The 21811-nt window shown below is 42.2% G+C and overlaps 1 protein-coding gene and 1 long non-coding RNA gene across 3 annotated transcripts in view; one reads left to right on the top strand and one right to left on the bottom strand.

The window, feature by feature from the left end:
- Window positions 1-3817, bottom strand: part of LOC147027490 (uncharacterized) — a 192723-nt gene extending 188906 nt beyond the window's left edge. The window contains exon 1 of the long non-coding RNA XR_015057065.1: window positions 3015-3817. This is a non-coding gene — a long non-coding RNA (uncharacterized LOC147027490). The remainder of the gene's footprint in view (window positions 1-3014) is intronic.
- LOC147027489 (integrin alpha-6-like) overlaps window positions 1-21811 on the top strand; it is a 142718-nt gene that overhangs the window by 9022 nt on the left and 111885 nt on the right. For both annotated transcript variants that reach the window (XM_085876955.1, XM_085876954.1), the window contains exons 2-4: window positions 3834-3955; window positions 12588-12667; window positions 16015-16234. In XM_085876955.1, the coding sequence (XP_085733081.1) occupies window positions 3834-3955; window positions 12588-12667; window positions 16015-16234 (422 nt within the window). The remainder of the gene's footprint in view (window positions 1-3833; window positions 3956-12587; window positions 12668-16014; window positions 16235-21811) is intronic.

Genomic DNA, 21811 nt, shown 5'->3' with positions numbered 1-21811 from the left:
GACTCACATTCTGCAACCAGTCCAGACGGCATCAGCCCACGTGTCGTAAAAACTTGCTCTTCTACTCTTGCTCACCCTCTCTCTGTTCTATTCACCCTCTCATTTGCTCAAGGCCATCTGCCATCAGATTGGAAATCAGCAAACATTACTGCCCTGCACAAAAAAGGTGCAAAAACATATCCCTGCAACGACAGACCAATCAGCCTTCTCCCAATCATCAGCAAGGTTATGGAATCCATCATCGTGTCAGACATTAAATCCTTCCTCTTCTCCAATGGCCTGATTTCCAATCATGAATTTGTTTTCAGACCAGGTCACTCTACCCTGGATATGCTGCCTCTGCTCTCCAAACAATGAATGGAGGTCCGCAATGCCGCACATGAAATCAAAGCCATATCCCCAGACATATCGCGTGCCTTTGTCACGGTCTTGCACCCTGCGCTGCTCACCAAACTCTCTTCCGATGGTATCCAAGGCCATCTCCACTCATGGCTCGCAGACTTCCTCTCCTGTCGCAGCCAACATGTGGCCCTAAATGGAGTTCTTTCATCCCCTCTTCCTGTCCAGGCTGGAGTTCCTCAGGGCAGTATTCTGGACCCTGTTCTTTTTCTGGTTTTCATCAATGATCTCTCTGACTCTCGGGAAAATCCACTTTTTCTCTGCTGATGACTCCACCCTCTGCCATACCATCTGTCATCCCTCAGATCGGCAAGCAGCAGCTGCTTCGCTCTCTGTGGATCTGGGTAAAATCACAAACTGGTTCAACACGTGCAACATGTCTTTCAATCCTGACAAATCTCACCTTCTTGCTACGTCTCTCCGAAAGGACCGTTTGGAACCCCCCCCCCCCAACTACTTTCTCAACAATCCTCTGGAAGAAGTCCTTTCTTTCAAGCTTCCAGGTCTCACTATCTGCAATGATATTTACTGGGAAAGCCACATTTCCAACCTCGCCTCCAAAGCCAGTCGTCGACTGGGAATCCTCCATCGTGCAAAGTCCTTCCTCGGTCCACCTGAGCTCCTGACCACATACATAGCTTTCGTCCACAGCCTGATGGAGTACTGCTCTCCTCTCTGGGCTGGTGCTCCTACCTCTCACCTTTCTCGGCTTCACGCAGTGGAAACCAAGGCATTTCGGATCATTGGTATCTCCCACGATGAGGCTGAGTCTTTGGGCCTCTCATTCTCTCAACGCAGGCAAGTCGGTGGTCTTTCTGTCTTCTACCGTCTCCTCTCCAGTCTCGTCCCCTCTGCTCTTTCTGTGATTTGTCCCCACCATATTTCTGCAGGGTGCTCAAGGTCCGCCAATAACCCCCTTCTGGTAAAACTACCAAAATCACGAATCACTGCTCACCTTCACTCTTTCATTCCTCTTTTTTTCTCACCTTTGGAATAAACTCCTTCACTCTGTTCAATCCCATTCATCCCTCCAGGCCTTCAAAACAGGTGTTCACCTCCACCTCTTATCATCCCCATCCAAATCCATGATCTTTTCTACCCCCATTAATCCACCCCAATCTCACCTAATTCAAATTCAGTGCTTTCCTTCCTGAAAGTCCCTGTAATGTCCATCTTCTATTCCCCATGTTCCCCACCCCAACCCTCTCCCTTCCAGAGATCTCCGAATGCCTCTGTGTCCTACTATTTTGTCCTTCCCACTCCCACCCCACTTGTGTTATGCCCCCCATTGCTGTGTGTTGTGTGTTAGCTCTCAAACGAGCCTTGTCAAGGTATATTTTTTTTTAAAAAGGCATTTAGGATCATTGGCATCTCCCACGATGAAGCTGAGTCTTTGTGTCTCTCACTCTCGCACTGCAGGAAGGTGGGTGGTCTTTCTGTCTTCTACCATACCCTCTCCAGCCTTGCCACCCTATCCCCCCACCCCCACTCTGTCTGTGATATGTTTTCCCCATATTTTTTCAGGGCGCTCAAGGTCCACCAAAAAACCCCTCTGGTGAAACAACCAAAATTAAGAATAATTGCTCACCTTCATTTTTTCATTCCTCTTTTTTCCCCACCTTTGGAACAAACTCCCACGCTCCCTTCAATCCCACTCTTCCCCACAGGTCTTCAAAACAGCTGTTCACCACCACCTCTTATCTTCCTCCATCCAAAACTATGATATTTTCTACCCCCGTTAATCCACCCCAAGCCCACCTCCTTCAGATTCCCTGCTTTCCTTCCTGAAAGTCCCTGTCATGCAAGGACCTGGAAGTCCCTGTAGTGTCCATCTTGTTTAACCCGTGTACCCCACCCCATCCCTCTCCCTTCCACACATCTCCTCATGTCTCTGTTCCTCACTGTTTTGTGCTTCCCTCTCCTGCCACTTTTGTCTCCTGCTCCCCTTGTTGTATTGTACTAGTGCGTGCCCGTAGGTGTGTGTCAGTATGTGCAGCTTCGTTCCTTCGCTCTCGTAAACGACAACTGGATTGGGGCATTTTTTCAATTAGATCGGACCAACCGTATCATAAATGGCCATAACTTGGGAAACACCTGGGAAACATACTCAGGTCCCCAGCGTCAATTGTGACGTCATATCAAACGAAGAAGAAGAATTGTGACACCCCTCTCTCTCTCTCTCGCCCCCCCTCTCTCTCTCTCTCGCCCCCCTCTCTCTCTCTCTCGCCCCCCTCTCTTGTCCCCCCTCTCTTGCCCCCCTCTCTCCCCCCTAGTCTCACCCCTCCTCTCTCCCGTCCCCCTCTCTCGCCCCTCCTCTCTCCCCCTCTCTTGAAATGTGATGCCCCCTCTCTCTCACCCCTCTCTCCCTCCTCTCTCTCGCCCCCTCTCTTGCCCCCCTCTCGCCCTCCTCCTCTCTCCCCCCTCCTGTTTCGCCCCTCTCTCTGTAAATGTATTCACAAATGTCTACCAAGCACAACAATTAATTCAAACCTTGGGGAAAAACAGCTTTCAAACCCTTGGGAAACAGCTCTTTCCCTTGGGAAAATTCAAAACCTTGGGATTAATGAATAATTTCAACAATTAATTCAAACCTTGGGAAAAAACAGCTTTCAAACCTTGGGAAACACTTGGGAAACAGCTGAAACAGATGAAGATCGATATCACACCTTGAAAAGGAAGATACTCAGGTCCCCAGCGTCGATTGTGACGTCATACCAAATGAAGAAGAAGAATTGTGACGTCAATCGTGCAAAAAAAAACAACAACAAAAACATTAATTGTGATGTCATAGCACCGTGTCTTGTCATTGGTTGACAGATAAATGGCCGTAACTTGGGAACCGCTTGTCTGATTAATATCAAACCTTGAAAAGGCACATCCGCGGGTCCCCAGCAATATTCCTGGCACGTTTCAATCAGATCGGACCGGTGGTTGTCGAGAAACAGCGGTCACAGACAGACAGACACACACACACAGAGATTGCTGGAATTATAGATAGATGTTCTGTGTGTTAGCTCTTATATGAACCTCGACATTGCATATTTTAAAAAAAAACAGTGTAAAGTGAGAAGTTAAACAAAAAAAGAAAAGAAAGAAAACATCACATCTTCCCTCTCCATAGGAAGGGAGGAATAATGAAGGAGGAATAAAATAGGAATACAAAAGCAGAAGTTCATACTGAGAACACACCTGGCTGTTTCTTGTTTGTACAGGTTTACACATGGGCCTCACAGTTAACGCTCTTCAAATTGTTCAACTCACCGACCCACCTCAATGTTGTAATGTTTTCTATTTCACAAGTTAGGAAGTTTTCTTTTGTTGGTAAAACTGGAGTACAGAGCAAGTCTGTTGCCAGATGGAAGGTAGCAGAAGCACCTGCTCATCTGCTCACCTGCATGTGATGGCATGTCCATTGATGATTCCCTGTGTTTCAGGCTCCTTGTCGGTGCCCCCAAAGGAAATGATCTATTGAACCCGACGTTGAACGACACTGGTTGTCTTTTTTCTTGTGCTATAAGCACCGACCAGAGTGACTGCAAGCTGGTGAAGAACATCGGTAATATTTGTTCACACTTTATTGAGAATATTTATTTTATAGAGTTAGCTGCCGTGGAGGACGTCCTCTTCATTTGTGCTTCTTTAAGCCTGGTGTTGGCCTAATGGTTAAGGTGGCTGGCTTAAGATCTTAGGTTCTTGAGTTCAAGTCCCTGTGTTAACACCAGGTGGGATGACTCAGCCTGTTATCCTTCCAAGGTCGGCAAAGGAGGACCAGCTTACTGGTAACATGGGCACAGCCATGCCCCCAGAAAGCGATGCAGCCAGTAGTCATAGGCTGCACACAAATTAATTAATTAATTAATATGCTTCTTCATGTGAGGTGAGAAAAATTAAAATAAAAAGTCAAGGTTTGTTAATAAACCTTTTGTGGTGACACTTCAAGGTGATTGTGGGAAGCTGGAGAAAGAAAGCTCCAGGATTATGTCAACAACAAGGGTTCATGAATCTTCTTCCTGTGTCTCCTCGACAGCAGCCAGATAAATATTATACGAGGCATATACCTGCACTGTATTCCTCTTTCGAAATCCACAAGTACTGTAATTATACGAGGCATAAATTTAGGCCTTCCTTAATCGATCTTATGGTCCTGAGTTTAAGCCACAGCTGTATCAAAATAACACCAGGTGGGTTGACCCTCACAGGTGAAATTTGTAAAAATTTCCAGTGGGAGGGGGGGGGGATAAAATTTACAGACATTGTGGAGTTTTTTTGTTGTTGTTAGTTCTGACTTTTACAACTTGCAAGTAAAACATAACAATAGCGATATAAAGCTGTAAAAGTCACATTACAATTCAAAAATATCGCAGTGAGGGACTGGCAGTTATTTCCCTAACTGGTGGGATGAAAATGAGGGATTACTGGGAAGGGTCCATGCCCCCCCCATTCCTAAAGTGATACGGTCATGGGGAGCACAACTTAAGTTAACGGCCTGGTCCTTATGTTTCATGAAGAGTTTGGTCTGCATCTTGCCGTGGTTTTCTGAGATTATAAAATGAGTTACCTGAATTTGAGGCAAAACCTCCCCCTTTCCAGCCTCATATAGGGGGCAGATCCGGATGAGGAGCGCAACCCCATGAGAGCTTACTCTTCCGATTTATCGTACCAAATTTGGTCCATATCGGTCATGTAGTTTTTGAGGAAAATATGTTTTCGTGAATATGAGGGTGGAGGGAAGGTCGGCCACGGTTCCCATTCCAGGGAGATATGGACATGGAGATGGAGAGCACAACTTAAGGTTCGGGCATGGTCACAATGCTACAGAGCCAGTTTGGTCCGGATACGGTTCACGGTTTCTGAGAATATTTTTGAATGAAATATCAATATTTGGAGAGAAACCCCCCTTTTACCCCTATTATAGGGGGTGCATCCGGACGGGGAGCACAACCCCATGAGACCTTGCTGTGCTATGTATCGTACCAAATTTGGTCCATAATCGGTCGGGTCGTTTGTGAGAAGATCTTTTCGTCAAATGTTAACGGACGTGCATACGTACGGACAGCCGGACACCGGGACCCACTCAATGAGCATTTCGGAGAAATAACCGAAATATATAATTAATACATTTGTCACACTGAAAAAAAAAATAATGAAAATACAATCTTGGAATCATTTGAGCTCTTCATGTATACATTCAAAACGTTTTATCACTAAAATCAAAGTTTGATGGGATAATAACGGATTTATATATTTTTTTAGTGTGGGATTGAAATACAGTAACGTAACGACGATGACGTAGTCGATTTTCATTGGTTAATTTGCTGTGCTTCGTCACATACAGTATTGTGACATCATAGCGGATAAGTGGAATCCCATCTGATCCACTTTATACAGTCTAACAACATGATCCGAATCCATTGAAACCAAACCCCATTACATTTTTTAAAAATCATGTTTACCACGATGTCCTGACGATCCGGTACTGGTTGTGTGGTTTGAAGAAGTTTTTTTAAAACCAGTTCGTGCTCAAAAAGGATTCAGCGTACATTTATCATTTTAAAATGTCAGACGTTAAAATTTCACAAATTCTATCACCATTAACACAAAATATTTTGATGGAGGTTGCAATTTCAAGTACAGTGCAATGGATAAATAAAAAAAACCAATGTCACCCGCAGGGTGACTCGTATCTTGCCAAAAGGTGACCACGTGTAACTTCTTTCAGGTCACACTGAGGTGAACAGAGCTGCTATCCACCAGGAGCGACTCCTTGAGGAATATCTGCCTACGAGAGATTCCGATGAGAATCGTTCTAGAGTAACCATGAAAAATATGCGTTTTCCTCATAACGTCACCAAATGACGTCATAATGTCTCAAGCTTGACATATCTAGAAAGCACTCATCGAGGTGTTCAATTTGAGGTACTACACGATATGGTTCCTAAAACTTGAAAATTTGACCTTGGGTCAAATATGTTTGACCTGAGGTGGTAACCATGAAGGTCAAGGCCAATCGCCACCAAAAATTAATCAGCTGAGCATCAGACCATGAACTATATTCCCATGAAGTTTGAAGACGATCCGATCAAAATTACTCAAATAATAAGGGTTTCGTCGACTCCCCTGATTTGCAACAGTGACCTTGACCTTTGACCTTGACCTTCAAAATTTTATGCGCTGTAAGGGACCTCTATAGGCCTCTGATATGCGAAGTTACAAAAATTTCCAATGATAACTGTTCTCTGCAGAGTGATTTATACGTGATTACAGACAAAAATAAAAAAATAAAAAAAATAAAAAAACATGAAGGTCAAGGCCAATCGCCACCAAAAATTAATCAGCTGAGCGCCAGACCATGAACTATATTCCCATGAAGTTTGAAGACGATCCGATCAAAATTACTCAAAAAATAAGGGTTTCGTCGACTCCCCTGATTTGTGACAAAGTGACCTTGACCTTTGACCTTGACCTTCAAAATTTTGTGCGCTGAAAAGGACCTCTATAGGCCTCTGATATGCGAAGTTACAAAAATTTCCAATGATAACTGTGCTCTGCAGAATTTTTTATACGTGATTACAGACAAAAAAAAACAAAAAAAAAAACAAACATACAAGCTGACTAACATATCTTGCAAAAACTTCGTTTTGGCAAGATAAAAATAAAGAAAATAGAGCCAGGGAAATCCTCCCCATCCTCCCATCAAATCACACTTTTGACCCTTATATTATCCTTCTGAGGTTGGCAAATTAATATCGTTGAGTATCCTGTATTGGAGTGGTGAGTAACCCATCCAGGGTTGTAAACTTGAGCCATTGAGACGACCTCAGCAGCTTTATCTGCTTGATGGCATGAGCAAAGTCATCCATTTGTATGCAGTATCCACTGTCCACAGATCTCCTCCTCTCCCTTTGAGGGCAATCGAATTGTTATGTACACAAATACTGTATTAGGAAATTTGAAAGCCCCCCCTCCCCTCACCCCATATGCACAGTACACATTTTAATTATTAGGTAATTGTAATATAGTTGTTGTTTCTTATGCAGCCTGTGCCTGCTGGTTGCATCATTGCTGTGAGTTCAGCTGTGCCACTGATGCAGTGTCCCCTGTTTCCAGTAAGCTGGTACTCATTTTGTCGACCTCGGAAGGATGACAGGCTATCAACCCACCTGGTGTTATTTCAACGGTGGGACAGGGGCTCAAACTCAAGACCCTAAGATCTTTAGCCAGCCACTTTAACCGTTAAGCCAATACCAGGTTTATAATAATTTTGTAACATTGCCAGAATGGTGTCTGTGGTTTTGAAAGGTTAAAATCTGCCCGAATTTGCTGTCTGCTAGGTGTGTGTGTGTGTGTGTGTGTGTGTGTGTGTGTGTGTGTGTGTGTGTGTGTGTGTGTGTGTGTGTGTGTGTGTGTGTGTGTGTGTGTGTGTGTGTGTGTGTGTGTGTGTGTGTGTGTGTCACACATACACTTTCCTATTGGATGTTAAACACCTCATCATACATGGTTAACAAGAGTACACACACCTGCATTATGTGCCACACACACCCTTTCCTGTCGTAATTCCAGAAGGATAACCTGCACAAGCAACAAATATGTCCATCAAAAAAGGAGGCTACCAGAAGATGTCACTAAATTATGGTCATATATTAATTTGAAAGATGGATCAGACGAAGATGGGGTCACAAGAGTCACAAAAGAAAAATTAAGGTTGCAAATTATTGGGACCTTTCACACTCGAATGAAGAAGGAACCCTCCCCAGTCCCCACGAGGTGTTTTCTCCAACTACCTTGAGGGAAAGACAACTCTACGCCGCATTGTTTCCCACTGAGAAATGCTGATGGTTGATTGATATATTCCTTCGTCTTTGTGACGTCTCACGGGTGCAGCACGAAGACCACGTCTCGGGCTGCATCATTGACACATGACTGTTTTTCACGTGAACCTCTCTTCAGCACACCGTCGTTGTTCCTTATTAATTGCTCCAATTTTGATTCGTAACGGATCATTTGCATTTCTCTTGTTATTTCCCTTGCTGTAGTCCATTGTATTTCCTTGTAATTGAAAAAAAAACAACTTGATTACTTAAACATTGGGGATTTGTTTATCTTTTCCCCATGTGCTTTGTGTTTATTTTTTTGTCTGTTTGTTCTTTGTCTCATATAATGGCAACATGGCAGCCTTCATGTAAAAAAAAATGCTATCGTGGTACTCAAACAAATGCTGTCCGGGCCGTCGTTTTCAGTTTTACTCTCTCTCCTCTTGTGACAACTTCCCCGACACATTGATTGTGTTAGCTGTGGTGACAGAGTATGAGGAAGAGGGAAACAAAGATAAATAATTAGAGCTACATTCAAAGTACACCACCCCCATGCCAGATAAATAAATAAATAACATATCCTCCAACGCGTGAAATTTGCCGGGGCACCTTCTGCTCCTGGCGATGCCACTGTACAGCACTTGGAGATGGAATAGGGATTGAGTGGTGTACAAAAATAGCCTTTATAGCCAAATCACTTCGTTGTGTACAAATATCAGATTCCTAACTCAAAAGGTGCCTGAGATATTGCCCAGATGAGAAAGAAAATAAATAAGTAATTAATAAATCGACAACAATTAAGTAATCAATTGATTGATCAAAAAATAAATACCATTTTTGCCAAAGCAATTGTTCACTATTGTGCCCAAATTTCAGCTTCCTAGCTTAAAGGATGGCTGAGAATATCACCCGGACAAACAAGAAAACAAGAAAAAAAAACAACGGAGTGAAAACTGAGTGCGCCTTGTCGGCGCCGAAAGCCTCTGGTGCCCAGCGATGACATCGCGCAGTGCCTGGAGATAGAATAGCGAGGGGCTGTGTGCAACAAGAGTGAGAATTGCTCTGCAATACATATCCCCTATCAGTCCCAATGAATGTTCGGGAGAGAACAATTTGTTTGAGCTTAATGCATGCTCGAGCCGAAACGGGAAAGAAGAAGAAGAAGAAGAAGAAGAAGAAGAAGAAGAAGAAGAAGAAGAAGAAGAAGAAGAAGAAGAAGAAGAAGAAGAAGAAGAAGAAGAAGAAGAAGAAGAAGAAGAAGAAGAAGAAGAAGAAGAAGAAGAAGAAGAAGAAGAAGAAGAAGAAGAAGAAGAAGAAGAAGAAGAAGAAGAAGAAGAAGAAGAAGAAGAAGAAGAAGAAGAAGAAGAAGAAGAAGAAGAAGAAGAAGAAGAAGAAGAAGAAGAAGAAGAAGAAGAAGAAGAAGAAGAAGAAGAAGAAGAAGAAGAAGAAGAAGAAGAAGAAGAAGAAGAAGAAGAAGAAGAAGAAGAAGAAGAAGAAGAAGAAGAAGTAGAAGAAGAAGAAGAAGAAGAAGAAGAAGAAGAAGAAGAAGAAGAAGAAGAAGAAGAAGAAGAAGAAGAAGAAGAAGAAGAAGAAGAAGAAGAAGAAGAAGAAGAAGAAGAAACAACCTTATAACCCACCGTGTTTGGGTCCATTTGGAAAAATAAAAGGAAAAGTAATTTTAATTTAGCGATATATTTTGTAGACGAGAAACCAATAAAGACAATGAGGACAACAAACCGGAGATAAAATTATATTAGTTTGCTTTAACGTGTGCTCAGGTCGATACCGGAACCAAAATGAAGAAGAAATTTCCTTGGTTGTACAATTTTGAATCCGACTAAGGCGGTCATTTTTGCTAACTTAATGAAGCGCCTCCCTTGATCGCTTACTCCAATTTCAACCTACCTCAGTGCATTTTGTATGGAGGGTGGAGGGGTTTTGCATGTTTGTCGATCTTGAAGAATTCGGATGAAAAGTAGAAGTAAAAATTATGGCGTGAAATATCTAGACTTCAAGAAGACATTTGATAAGGTACCACATCAGAGGTTGTTAGCCAAAGTGAGGGCTTGTGGAGTGGCTGGTCAGGTAGCTAATTGGATTGCAAACTGGCTTCGTGATAGGAAGCAAAGAGTAGCTGTGAGTGGGAGGATGTTTTGCTGGGAGGCTGTAAGTCGCGGGGACCCTCAGGGATCAGTACTCGGACCATTACAATTCATTATTTACATCAACAACGGAGTGAAAACTGAGTGCGCCTTGTCGGCGCCGAAAGCCTCTGGTGCCCAGCGATGACATCGCGCAGTGCCTGGAGATAGGGTATCTCTTCACCCCAATTGGGTGAAGAGATATTTGGGTGAAGAGTCGGCTTTCCAAATTTGCAGATGACACAAAACTTGGAGGTAAGGTCGACAGCAAAGAGGGGGTGAGAACAGATTCAGGAAAGTCTCGATACAATTCATTGATTGGGCAAAAGATTGGCAGATGTAATTTAACCTGAGCAAGAGTAAGGTGTTGGGGATGGGAAAGAATCATGAAAACAGATATTACAGGATGCAAGGGGCAGTCTTGCGGCATGTGACTCAGAAGAAGGATCTGGGGGTGATAATAGATATGGGGAGTAAGCAGACAGCACAGTGTCAGGTAGCCATAGGTAAAGCTAACAGGGTTTTGGGTTATATTCGTAATAGGATAAATTCTAAATCAAAAGAGATAGTGTTAAAGCTCTACAGGAATTCAATGGGGCCTCATCCAGAATATTGTATGCAGTTTTAGTCATCACAATTCAGGAAGGACATATATGACATAGAGAGAGTTCTGCGCAGGGCTACTAGATTAATTGCTGGCCTACCTAGACTCAGCTATGAGGAGCGGCTGAAGGAGACAGGGCTTTATACACTAGAAAGGAGGCGGCTACGAGGAGATATGATAGAGATCTTTAAGATAATGAAAGGTATAGATAAAATTTATGAAGATTAATTATTCAACAGAGTAGACAGTGATAGGACCAGGGACCATAGCCTGAGAGTAAAGAAGAGGAGTAAGACAGGGAAGTTTTACTCAGAGAGTAGTTAATGCATGGAATGACCTCCCTGGAAAGGTGTCATTCACTCATGTCTGATTTCCTTGTATAATGCATATTTCAATAACTAGAAACACCCAATAACAAGGAGCAGCCTGTGGGGAATAGTACAGAAAAAAAAAAATATATATATATATATATATGCATATATATATATATATATATATATATATATATATATATATATATATTGTGCAGTGGCTAATATTCGACCCACCTGTCTGCAGCAGGGGTCAGCAACTACTTTGTGGGGGGGGGGGGACTTTTTTATTTGTACCAATGGCCTGACCCTGGGTACGACCAAACACGTAAGCAAAATTGGGTGGAGATCAGCCCAGCCTTGTTTTTTTTCCGATATATTTTTCAGACGTACACACGTTCAGAGAATTGCCTTATTTTATATCGTGAGATATTATAACGAGTATACGTAACAGGTGGTGTGCCTCTGAGCATTCTATTGGTTGTAGTATAATATTGAATCCAACTACGGTGGCCATTCTTTGCTCATGTAACGAAGCAGCTCCTTTAATCAGGTGAGCAGCTGGGGGAGCGGCTTGCAAAGTGGTCAGTTCCGAACGACTGGCTTGGAAAGTGATACTAAACTGCTTGCTGACGGAACACAACCCTGAAGTGCCAATTGATGAGTGGTGGGTATTCAAATTCTCTCCTGGAAATTAGCAAACCTGCCTTGGAGGTGAATGTTCAAAGTGTATGCTAACAATCCACACTCGTCAAAGAAAGGTCCCTGTTTTAAATCGACTTTCCGACACAAAAAGTCACTTTGAAGGTACTTTTTTTTAAAATGAGACTGGAATAGGTTACAGAAAGATATTAACAGAGGCATTGTATACGATAATCATCCTGGATATATCTTATCTATAAAAGTAAAACGATGGTGTCTCTCATTTCCTTCCTTCTCTCTCACCGTTTCACGCATCGTTACTGAACTTCATAGGTCTCATTAGCAGTGCCTTACAATTCTGCTTGTGGCATCTAAATTTATTTACAACTGCTCCATTTCTTCGAAAGGCCACATTGAAGAGTTTATTTTTCTGAAGGCGTCTGCCATGTTCGAAGATGTCACAGCATTTTGGTGTGCGGTGCTTCCTGAGCCATTCTGTCATCAGTTGTTTTTCTCGTTTTTCTCTTGCCCTCCTGTCTAATCAAATGCTGTACCATCCCATCACATTCTTGATGGGTATATCAGCTACTTTAAAATAAAAACATTATTTTATTCACAATTTCGTATTTTGCCTTTTGTAAATTACATGACTTTCACCAAAGTCTTTTCTTCCATTCAGATCAAAGTAGTGAGGTTAAAAAGAAGAATCAATGGCTTGGTGTTTCAGTTGCAAGTCAAGGACCAGGAAAGATGGTTATGGTAAGCAAATTCATGTCTTGGTGAAAGCTGAGCTGTTAACTGGTTCATTCAGTCTTCATATAAGTTCTTCGTTCTCAGTTCGTTCTCAATTTGTTTTTTACTTTTTGTTTTATCTTTCACTTTATTAACAACATCCCCTCTTCCTTGCTCAGAAGGAGAACCCTCATCTATACGATGAGAGAGACCTCTGCCTCTCCATCTGTCTGTCTGTTTATGTGTCACCATTTTTCACAAAGATGGCCAAACAGATCTTTGCCAAACTTTAAGAAACAGGGAGTGATTTCGGCAAAAAAAATTGAAAATTTTGAAAAAAAAAAGTTTATTTTTCTTTTTCTTTTTTTAATCACTCCATAGTGCTTAAGGCTCCGTAGCTACATGAAAGGTAATATTAAATGATCCCCAACACCTTTGTTATTGGGAGTAGCGAAGTATTTTGGGTCCCCACAAAAAAAAAATCGAAAAAAATTTGATTTTTCAAAATGCCAACAGGATGAGAACAGCACCAGGCAATGCTGAGTACATCTAGTTTGTCCCTGCAAGGACAAAATAACAGGCACATATTTAAAGAATGAAAAGTGCTCTAATTGGGTGGCCTGTATGGTGTTCTCACTTGAATCGATGGCTTCATGATGCTCTCCTATCAGGTTAAGATCTCATAAACTTTATAATGTGTTTGTCCAGTGTTGACTAATGTCCTGGAATTTGACATTTAATGTGCACTAGTATTTGCTAACGTCTTCCTTATGCATATGATTTATATAAATCTTATGTGGAATGAACATCAGCTCACGTGTCCTAAACACCTGCTCTGCTGCTCTTGCACATCCTCTCTCCACCCTTTCCACCCTGTCATTTGTGCTGGGTCATCTTTCATCTGCTTGGAAATCAGCCAACATCACTACACTACATAAAAAGATGCAAAAACTGATCCCCTTAATTCCACACCAATCAGCTTACTTACAATCGTCAGCAAAGTCATGGAATCCATCATCGCAGTTGATATGAAATCATTCCTTTTCTCCAAATCTCCAACAGCCTGATCTCAGATCACAAATTTGGTTTCAGACTGGGTCACTTCACCTGGGACATATTGCGTCGACTCAGTCCAACAATGGATGGAGGTCCTCAATGTCAGATACGAGATCAGGGTCGTCTCAATGAACACATCTCATGATTTTGATACAGTCTGGCATCCTGCCTTACTCTCCAAACTCTCTGCCTATGAACAACCAATCCAAGGCCAACTTCACGCATGGCTTACTGACTTCCTCCACTGTTGTAGCCAATGTGTGACACTCAATGGAATCCTTTCATGTCCTTTCAAAATGGTATTTTTTTGTCTCCCTGTCAAAAAAACAAAGTTCTTATCATGCGCCTTCAATCAGTATTCAAGATAATTAATCGTCTACACCTTGGCCTACCTTGCCTTGGTCAACATTAGAACGACACAGTGCTCGAACATTTACAAGTGTAAGTGTTTGAATTTTGATGAGATGCATTCTAAATGTCGACATGTATTTTGCTGAAGTTGACAAATGACAGCTGAAGTGATTTTTACATTTTTTACTGACATGAGTGGCATCATGTGTAATTCACAGTCAATTGTGAACCAGTCTTTTAAAAACAAAATTCCTATATTATTCTTCACAATGTCTAACGCATATGGAAGAGCTCTCACACAAATCATGCAAATGCATGCAGAAGAGAACAGAAAACACAGGAACTGTCTTCGGACAAACACAGCTGGTGACATTTAGGGAAGTGACGTAATTTTCCAGAGCACTTTGAGCACTAGCGGCACCATCTTGTGACATTGCCTTGCTACAGTCAGCTGGGCAATAAGCACAAAAGTGATAATACCTATTTGTGTCAGAACCTTCAATGCTTATTAGTGCAATTATTTACCATATAATGATGTTATATGATGGCTTTTTCGATACTCATCAAATGTATGAATTGATATTTTTAAAGTTTGCCTTGTTTTTCCACTTAAAGGAATGCAACACCGATATTATTGGCTATGCAGGAATGTTTTAAGCCGATTATACGTGCGTGTATCTCCACAACGATAGATGAGTTCCGGTAATTTCACTATAATAAAGAGGTTGTGTGGCTGTCGCTATGTCGCCTTTATTCACTCATCGATTGGTCCTGGCACTGACCATTTGGTTCATATCGCGTCTATCTGTGTCAGCAATCAAAGGTCAATGTTTGTAGTGTAGCGTCTTTATCACACGCTTTTCTCGATTCATATTTCCTCAACTTGTGTTTCCTCACCTCGTAACATCTTATTCTTCCAGATTCTTCCATATTCATTAGCAGTGATTACAATGTTGGTGATTACGGTGGTGGCACTTTATCACATGCTTTCCTCATGATATGGAGTATTGTAGAATTTTGTAGTTAACGTTTTAGCCGACTCGAACTCCCTGTTCCTTGTAAATCCTGTTACTCAAATGAAAAGCCACAATTAATTCACTGTCCACAACGGAAAATACACTACATCAGATACTATTATTAACATAGTACTATGGAGTCAAACCACTGAGATACATCCAGTTCAATGATTTGCACTAAACCAAGATTACATTTCCTGGCATTTATATGTTCTTAGCAGGGAATGGAGGGGGCTGATAAGCATTAGAATAAAAGAACTCCAACTGCAATACATGTTTACTAGGTGAAGAGCGAATGACATAATCATGGCAAAAGTTGGTGTTATCAACCAGGTCACTTTGTTCCATAGCAAGACATTCCTTTTATCAACATTTAGGTCAAAAGACTCTTGGGTAAAGGGAAGCATCACTAACATCTAATTTGACTTATAGCATAAAAATTAAATTTATAAAGCACCAGCAACAATTATAAATGAGAGTACTTGAATATAATTATTTTCTCCCACAGGAGTATGATATGTTATGATCAATAACGTTTCTTTAAAAAATGTTAAAAATTATAACTGTGCATTCTCAAGAATGTGCCAAAGTACATTTCTCACTGAAGGTGGGCCGAGAAGGAGACTCCCGCCCTCTGGGCAGGAGTATCCTTCTCGTCACTACGAGTTCATTAAATAACAATATGGTGCCATCATGCATATGCTACGCACAGACAGGCAGGATACTGTCTATCCAGTTAATAATTCTGTTAAAGGTTTCCCAGGCAAAAATGCTACAGTTAGAACTATAGTATATGAGAGAAGTACTCTCATATTCTATAGTTGGTAACAGGTCCTACCTACTACAGTAGTTGGCAGAAAATTACTACAGGAAAGTAATGCTATTTTTGCCTGGGGCATTATGTTTTATGATAAGTGCCTTATAATTGCTTTGGTTTGTCGACCTTCACAGGTGTGTGCACACCGTCACAAAAGCAAGAACTCAAGAATGGACGGTTCTTGTTACATTCTTGAACAAGATCTTTCTCTGTACAAAAATGTGTACAGCTTTTGCAAAGATAGTAAACGAGATGAAATTTTCGATGGACTTTGTCAGTTTGGAATCTCTGTGGCATCGATCGACGGCAGCGAAGGCTTTTCTGTTGGACATCCTGGGATAATGAAGTGGACAGGTTGGTCATGTTGGTGGTTTTTGGTGATGTGACTGAGAGGCGATAAAGTATATTGACCATCTTTAGTTGCCTTGGGTTCGTACTTTTGGGTCGAGTAAAAATGTGTTTGGTACTCGCAGCAGTTTTGGGTGGAAACTTGAGATAGAGAGAAACACCATACTTCGTTTACGTTCACCCAGAATGCATTTGCCTGACGAAAGCTTTTCACTCGCTTTCAGTGATATCTCCATGACAACGTAATTTAACAGAAGGTGATGAACTCACCTTGCAAGTTTTTTTGTGAATAAATTGCTTATTTATTTATTTTTATTGTGATCGAAGACTCATGGAGAAGTGTATCACTGCAGGATAAGAGGATGAGAATACGTCGGTGTACGTTTACGTGATTTATAAAAACGTTCGTAGACAATCGACAAACCAATATGGTATATGGAATTTGAACCTGGGTTACCAAGATATTTTAGTTTTGTATTTTGAATTATTTTTCGGAAATTTGTAGAATTTGTTTTTCACTTGGAAGTTGTGGGTTACGAAGTGTAAATAAAGGTGGAAAAAGTCTGATTTAATTCAATATAATTCCAGGCTATAAGGCAACAAAAGGTGAACATATTGAAAGGGGGTGTCGACTTTCTATAGGCACTGTAGTGTTATGGAATTTTTGAACGAGCCCCATATTGGGGTTAAATAATCCGTGACCATGTGAGGAATTAGATCGTCCTGATATAACCATGTCAGAAGCTGACATGGATGGGAGATGTCGAGTTAATCTTTTAACAGCACATTAGATGCGCATTTCCTAATCGGCCCGTTACCAGATTTTTAAAGCCAATTCACTTGCACTTAATAGCGATGGCCCACATCCCAAACAACTAGCTACAGGATTATTTTTTTTAATGAACAAAGGTTTATTGCAACAGAGAGAGTGGGAGGGTGGAAGAGGGGGAGAGGGACACACACACACACACACACACACACACACACACACACACACACACACACACACACACGCACACACACGACAAAATTGAGGGAGCAGGTACAAAGTAAATCTGCTGTTCAGAATCACTATGAATCTTATCCATATAATCTTATGCATTCACATGGGAACATGGGACACACACGACGCAAAGTCAATGAGCAGGTTAAAAAATGTAATCTGAGCTGTGGGGAATGATTTTTAGCTCACCTGGAATGTAGTTCCAGGGAGCTTATGGGATGGCACATCATCCGTCCATCCGTCCATCTGTCCACAAACATTTGCAACTCCTTCTCTGAAGCTATACATATGATTTTGATGAAACTTCACCACAACCTTCATCACCCGGTGTGTACCAAAGTTTGTTCAAGGCTTGAGAAAAAGTGGGGTCTAAGGTGTTTCACACCTTAGGCCCAGCTTTTTTTCAATCTTCATCACCCGTGATGCACCAAAGTTTGTTCACCCAATTAAAAAAAAATCCATAGGTATTTACTTTCTTCTCTGTTAAATATTTTGTAGAGTATCCATGGTACCAGTGGTTCTCTGGTTTTCTTATCCAGCCGCTCCCATGTGATTGCCCAGGGGTATTGCCCTTATTTTTTTTTATTCTCAGACCCAAACTTCACTACACAGACATGTGGGATTGTCAAGGATGAGGGAGCTGAGTGGACAGAAGAGGCGATAAAAAAATAATAAATGACTGTTTTTACAGCCATTTTTCCCTGCTGTGCAGGGGTTTGGCTTTTTCTTGAGGCAATGTTTTATGGCCAGATGCCCTTCCTGACGCCAACCCTGGTCGCCTCTTACGACACACAGGGATATGGTACACCTATTCTAACAGGGGCATACACCGGGACCAGTACACTGGCACTCATTTCGCCGACCTCGGAAGGATGACAGGCTGAGTCAACCCCCTGGCGTTAATTCAGCAGCCAACGGGGCTTGAACTCAGGACCCTGGGATCCCAAGCCACCATCCTAACCACTAAGCCAACACCAGGCTTAGAAGAGGCGATACATATATATATATATATATATATATATACATATATATATATATATATTATATATATAGAATATATATAATATATATATATATATATATAATATAATACAGTCAAAGCTCGTTACTATGCCACCTCGCTTCTATGCCACTCTCGCTATTATAGCACTTTTGCTCGGTCCCGACAAAATTCAATACAAAATAAATTTACTATGCCACCCCCTACTCTCGCTACCATGCCACTACTGTGTGACTGTTAAAAGGCACGAGTCGTGAAAAAGTCTGTATTGCGCAGTGCTCGATTAACACACTCACGTCCAAAGGCGAAGCGACGAACTACAGTCCAGCTGCGCACAACATAACTCAATACGTACGCGCATAGTCAGACTGTGTCAAAACATGCGATTCTTCTCCCCAATGCCAGCCACAACAAGCCAATCACAACACGCACAACGAGACACAAAAAAGCGCGAGCACACACACAGACACGCAGGCACACGTACAACAGTGACATCATTTTTTTTCAAATTCAGCCCATAATGTCAGCTCAGAAACGCAAGCGAACCGACTTTACGCTGAAGGAGAAGAAGGAGATCATCGATGCCGCGAAGAAGGAGCCGAATCAGTCCAAGTTGGCCAGGGAGATTAGCAAGAAATGGGGTGTCGAAGTTAAGAGAACCACCGTGAAGGGCATTCTCAGCAAGAACGATGCAATCGAGGCTGCAATCAAAGCTGGATTTCCATCGAAGCGCATGAAGTTGATGCAGGCTCACGACCCGAAGCTTGATGAGGGAGTGCTCATGTGGCTGAAGCAATCAAGAGGACAGAATGTGCCTGTCAGCGGCGATCTGATCAAGGAGAAGGCGATGAAACTGGCCGAGCTGATGCACATCCCAGACTTCATGGCGAGCGACGGTTGGTTGGGCAATTTCAAGAAGCGCCACGGCATCACGTTCAAGACAGTGCAGGGCGAAGCTGGAGCGGTGGATTCGCAATCCCTTCTTGAGTGGCAACAACAGGTTCTCCGGCCCTTACTCTGGCAGTTCTCCGCAGACGACGTCTTCAACCTGGACGAGACTGGACTCTTCTGGCAGCTGCTTCCGAACAAGACCATGGCTTTCAGGGGAGAGCGGTGTACTGGAGGAAAGAAAAGCAAGCAAAGGATCACTCTTCTGGTTGGGGCAAACATGAGTGGCAGCGAGAAGTTCCCTCTTCTGGTGATTGGCAATTCCAAGAAACCCCGTGCCTTCAAGAACAAAGAGATCCCGGTCAAGTACAAGGCGAACTCGAAGGCGTGGATGACGGCGGAGCTTTTCGAGGAGATGTTGCGTGCGTGGGATGGACGACTCCCCCAGCAGGGACGCAGAGTGCTGGTCTGTCTCGATAACTTCTCTGGCCACCCTCCCGAGCTCGAGCTGAACAACATCCAACTGGTCTTCTTCCCACCCAACACGACAGCTAATTCGCAACCAATGGATCAGGGAATCATAGAGAACCTCAATCGCCACTACAAGAAGCTCCTGCTATGCCGCCAGCTTGAGGCCATAGACGAGGGAAAGGAGTTCAAGCTCATGTTGCTCGACGCTCTACACGTCACCCGGCGTGCTTGGGAGCAGGTCGGCAAGTCGACGATCAGGAACTGTTTCGCGAAGGCCAAGTTCATCGAAGAGGAGATCCAAACTGAGCCACAGGTTGCGGAGCTGCCCGACATCTGGGAAGCTCTGCCTGCTGAGGAAAAGATGCACGAGAACGAGGAGATCGAGCTGTCTGACTTTCTCGAAGCCGACGAGCGCCTCGCGACTGGCGGGTATTTCACGCTGGAGGAGATTGCGGAGGAGATTCTGTGCAGTGAGGAGCCGGTGGAAAGTGAAGATGATGAGGTAACTGTCGAGGAGGAAATCGTTCCGTTCGAGGAAGCCCAGCGCTCTTGTAGCACCGTCCGGAAGTTCATGCAGCAGAGAAGCGGGAAGCCCGGTGTGATGCAAGCGTGCGATCGGCTAGACAACGAGATGCACGAGATCCGCCGAAAGAAGATGCGCCAGCCGACGATTCTTGAAAGCTTTGTGTGTCGTGAATTTCTCGCCATGCCATATGTTAGTGTGTGAACTCTGTTAGTCTGTGTATGTTCTCCGTTCGCTTTGCTTATACAACAGTCGTGCCTTTTACTTGCTGGAATAAATTTTGTCTAAAGATTAACTACAGATGGGTAACTTGAGAAAATAAGGCCGTTTTTACAAAATCTCGTTACTATGCCACTCTCGCTACTATGCCACTTTTGCTCGGTCCCGACGGGTGGCATAGTAACGAGCTTTGACTGTATATATAATATATATAACATGTATATAATATATATATAAAATATATATAATATAATATATATAATATATATATATAAAATATATATATATATATATAATATGTATATAATATATATATAAAATATATATATATATATATATATATAAAATATATATATATATATATATATATATATATATATATATATAATATGTATATAATATATATATATATATATATAATATATATATAAAATATATATTATATATATATATATATATATATAATATATATATATATATATATAATATATATTATATATATATATATATAATATATATATATATATATATATATATATATATATATATATATATATATATATATATATATATATATATATATATATATATATATATATATATATATATATATATATATATATATATATATATATATATATATATATATATATATATATATAATATATATATATAATATATATATATATATATATATATATATATATATATATATATATATTGTTGCGGATTCGCGCCCGCCGGCGTGCGGACGGCCACGTAACTCGAATCGCGGCACGTCGCCCACCGGACGGACAATCCAGTCGTGACCCTCTCGGACTAACGCCGGGAACTAGTCACGGGTAGACCTTTCGGTCTCACCACGATCGTGCCAATCGGCCCCCGTGTGGGATAGAGTTGCTCGCCAAATTCGTCCTACCTAAGTACCCACACGGAGGGCAGACCGGGCGATCGCACCTCGCCGCAGGTCGACTTCGGACACGGGCCACTTTAAGCGACCCGTTCCGTACTATCGGGATAACCGTGCGGTGTTATTCGTCGGCCTCGACGGTTCGATTAATTATCGGGCGTTTTAGCCCACGACCAACCCTTTACGTGAAGCAAGATGGAGATTCAATGAAAGAAAAGACGAAGCGAAGCGGGAAACAGTTCAACATGAAGCACATTTATTTCGCGCTGAACGGAAAGCACACATATACAATTCCACCAAAAGCACATGTAAAAGAAGAAGACAATGCAATATTACACAAAAAGCAAATGCAACAATGCAGATCGAACCGACTACCGGGCACTCGGCAACACTTATACAATTTTACTTCACAGACAGCGCCGACAACACATATTCCCAAAGCAAAAGAAAAGAGAACCACCCTCCAGGATGAGGGGGGTAGGCGGGCCTGGGGCCGAGACCGTGTCGGGCCTACCCGTCTGATGATGAGACGCGGAGCGGCGGTGGTGCCTCAACTCCGCGGGCCTCGC

This window comes from Eptatretus burgeri, chromosome 4, assembly GCF_056783735.1.
Source record: "Eptatretus burgeri isolate ZD-2024b chromosome 4, Ebu_testis_v1, whole genome shotgun sequence".
NCBI classification, from domain to species: Eukaryota; Metazoa; Chordata; class Myxini; order Myxiniformes; family Myxinidae; genus Eptatretus; species Eptatretus burgeri.
This window is presented reverse-complemented; position numbering and strand designations above follow the sequence as displayed.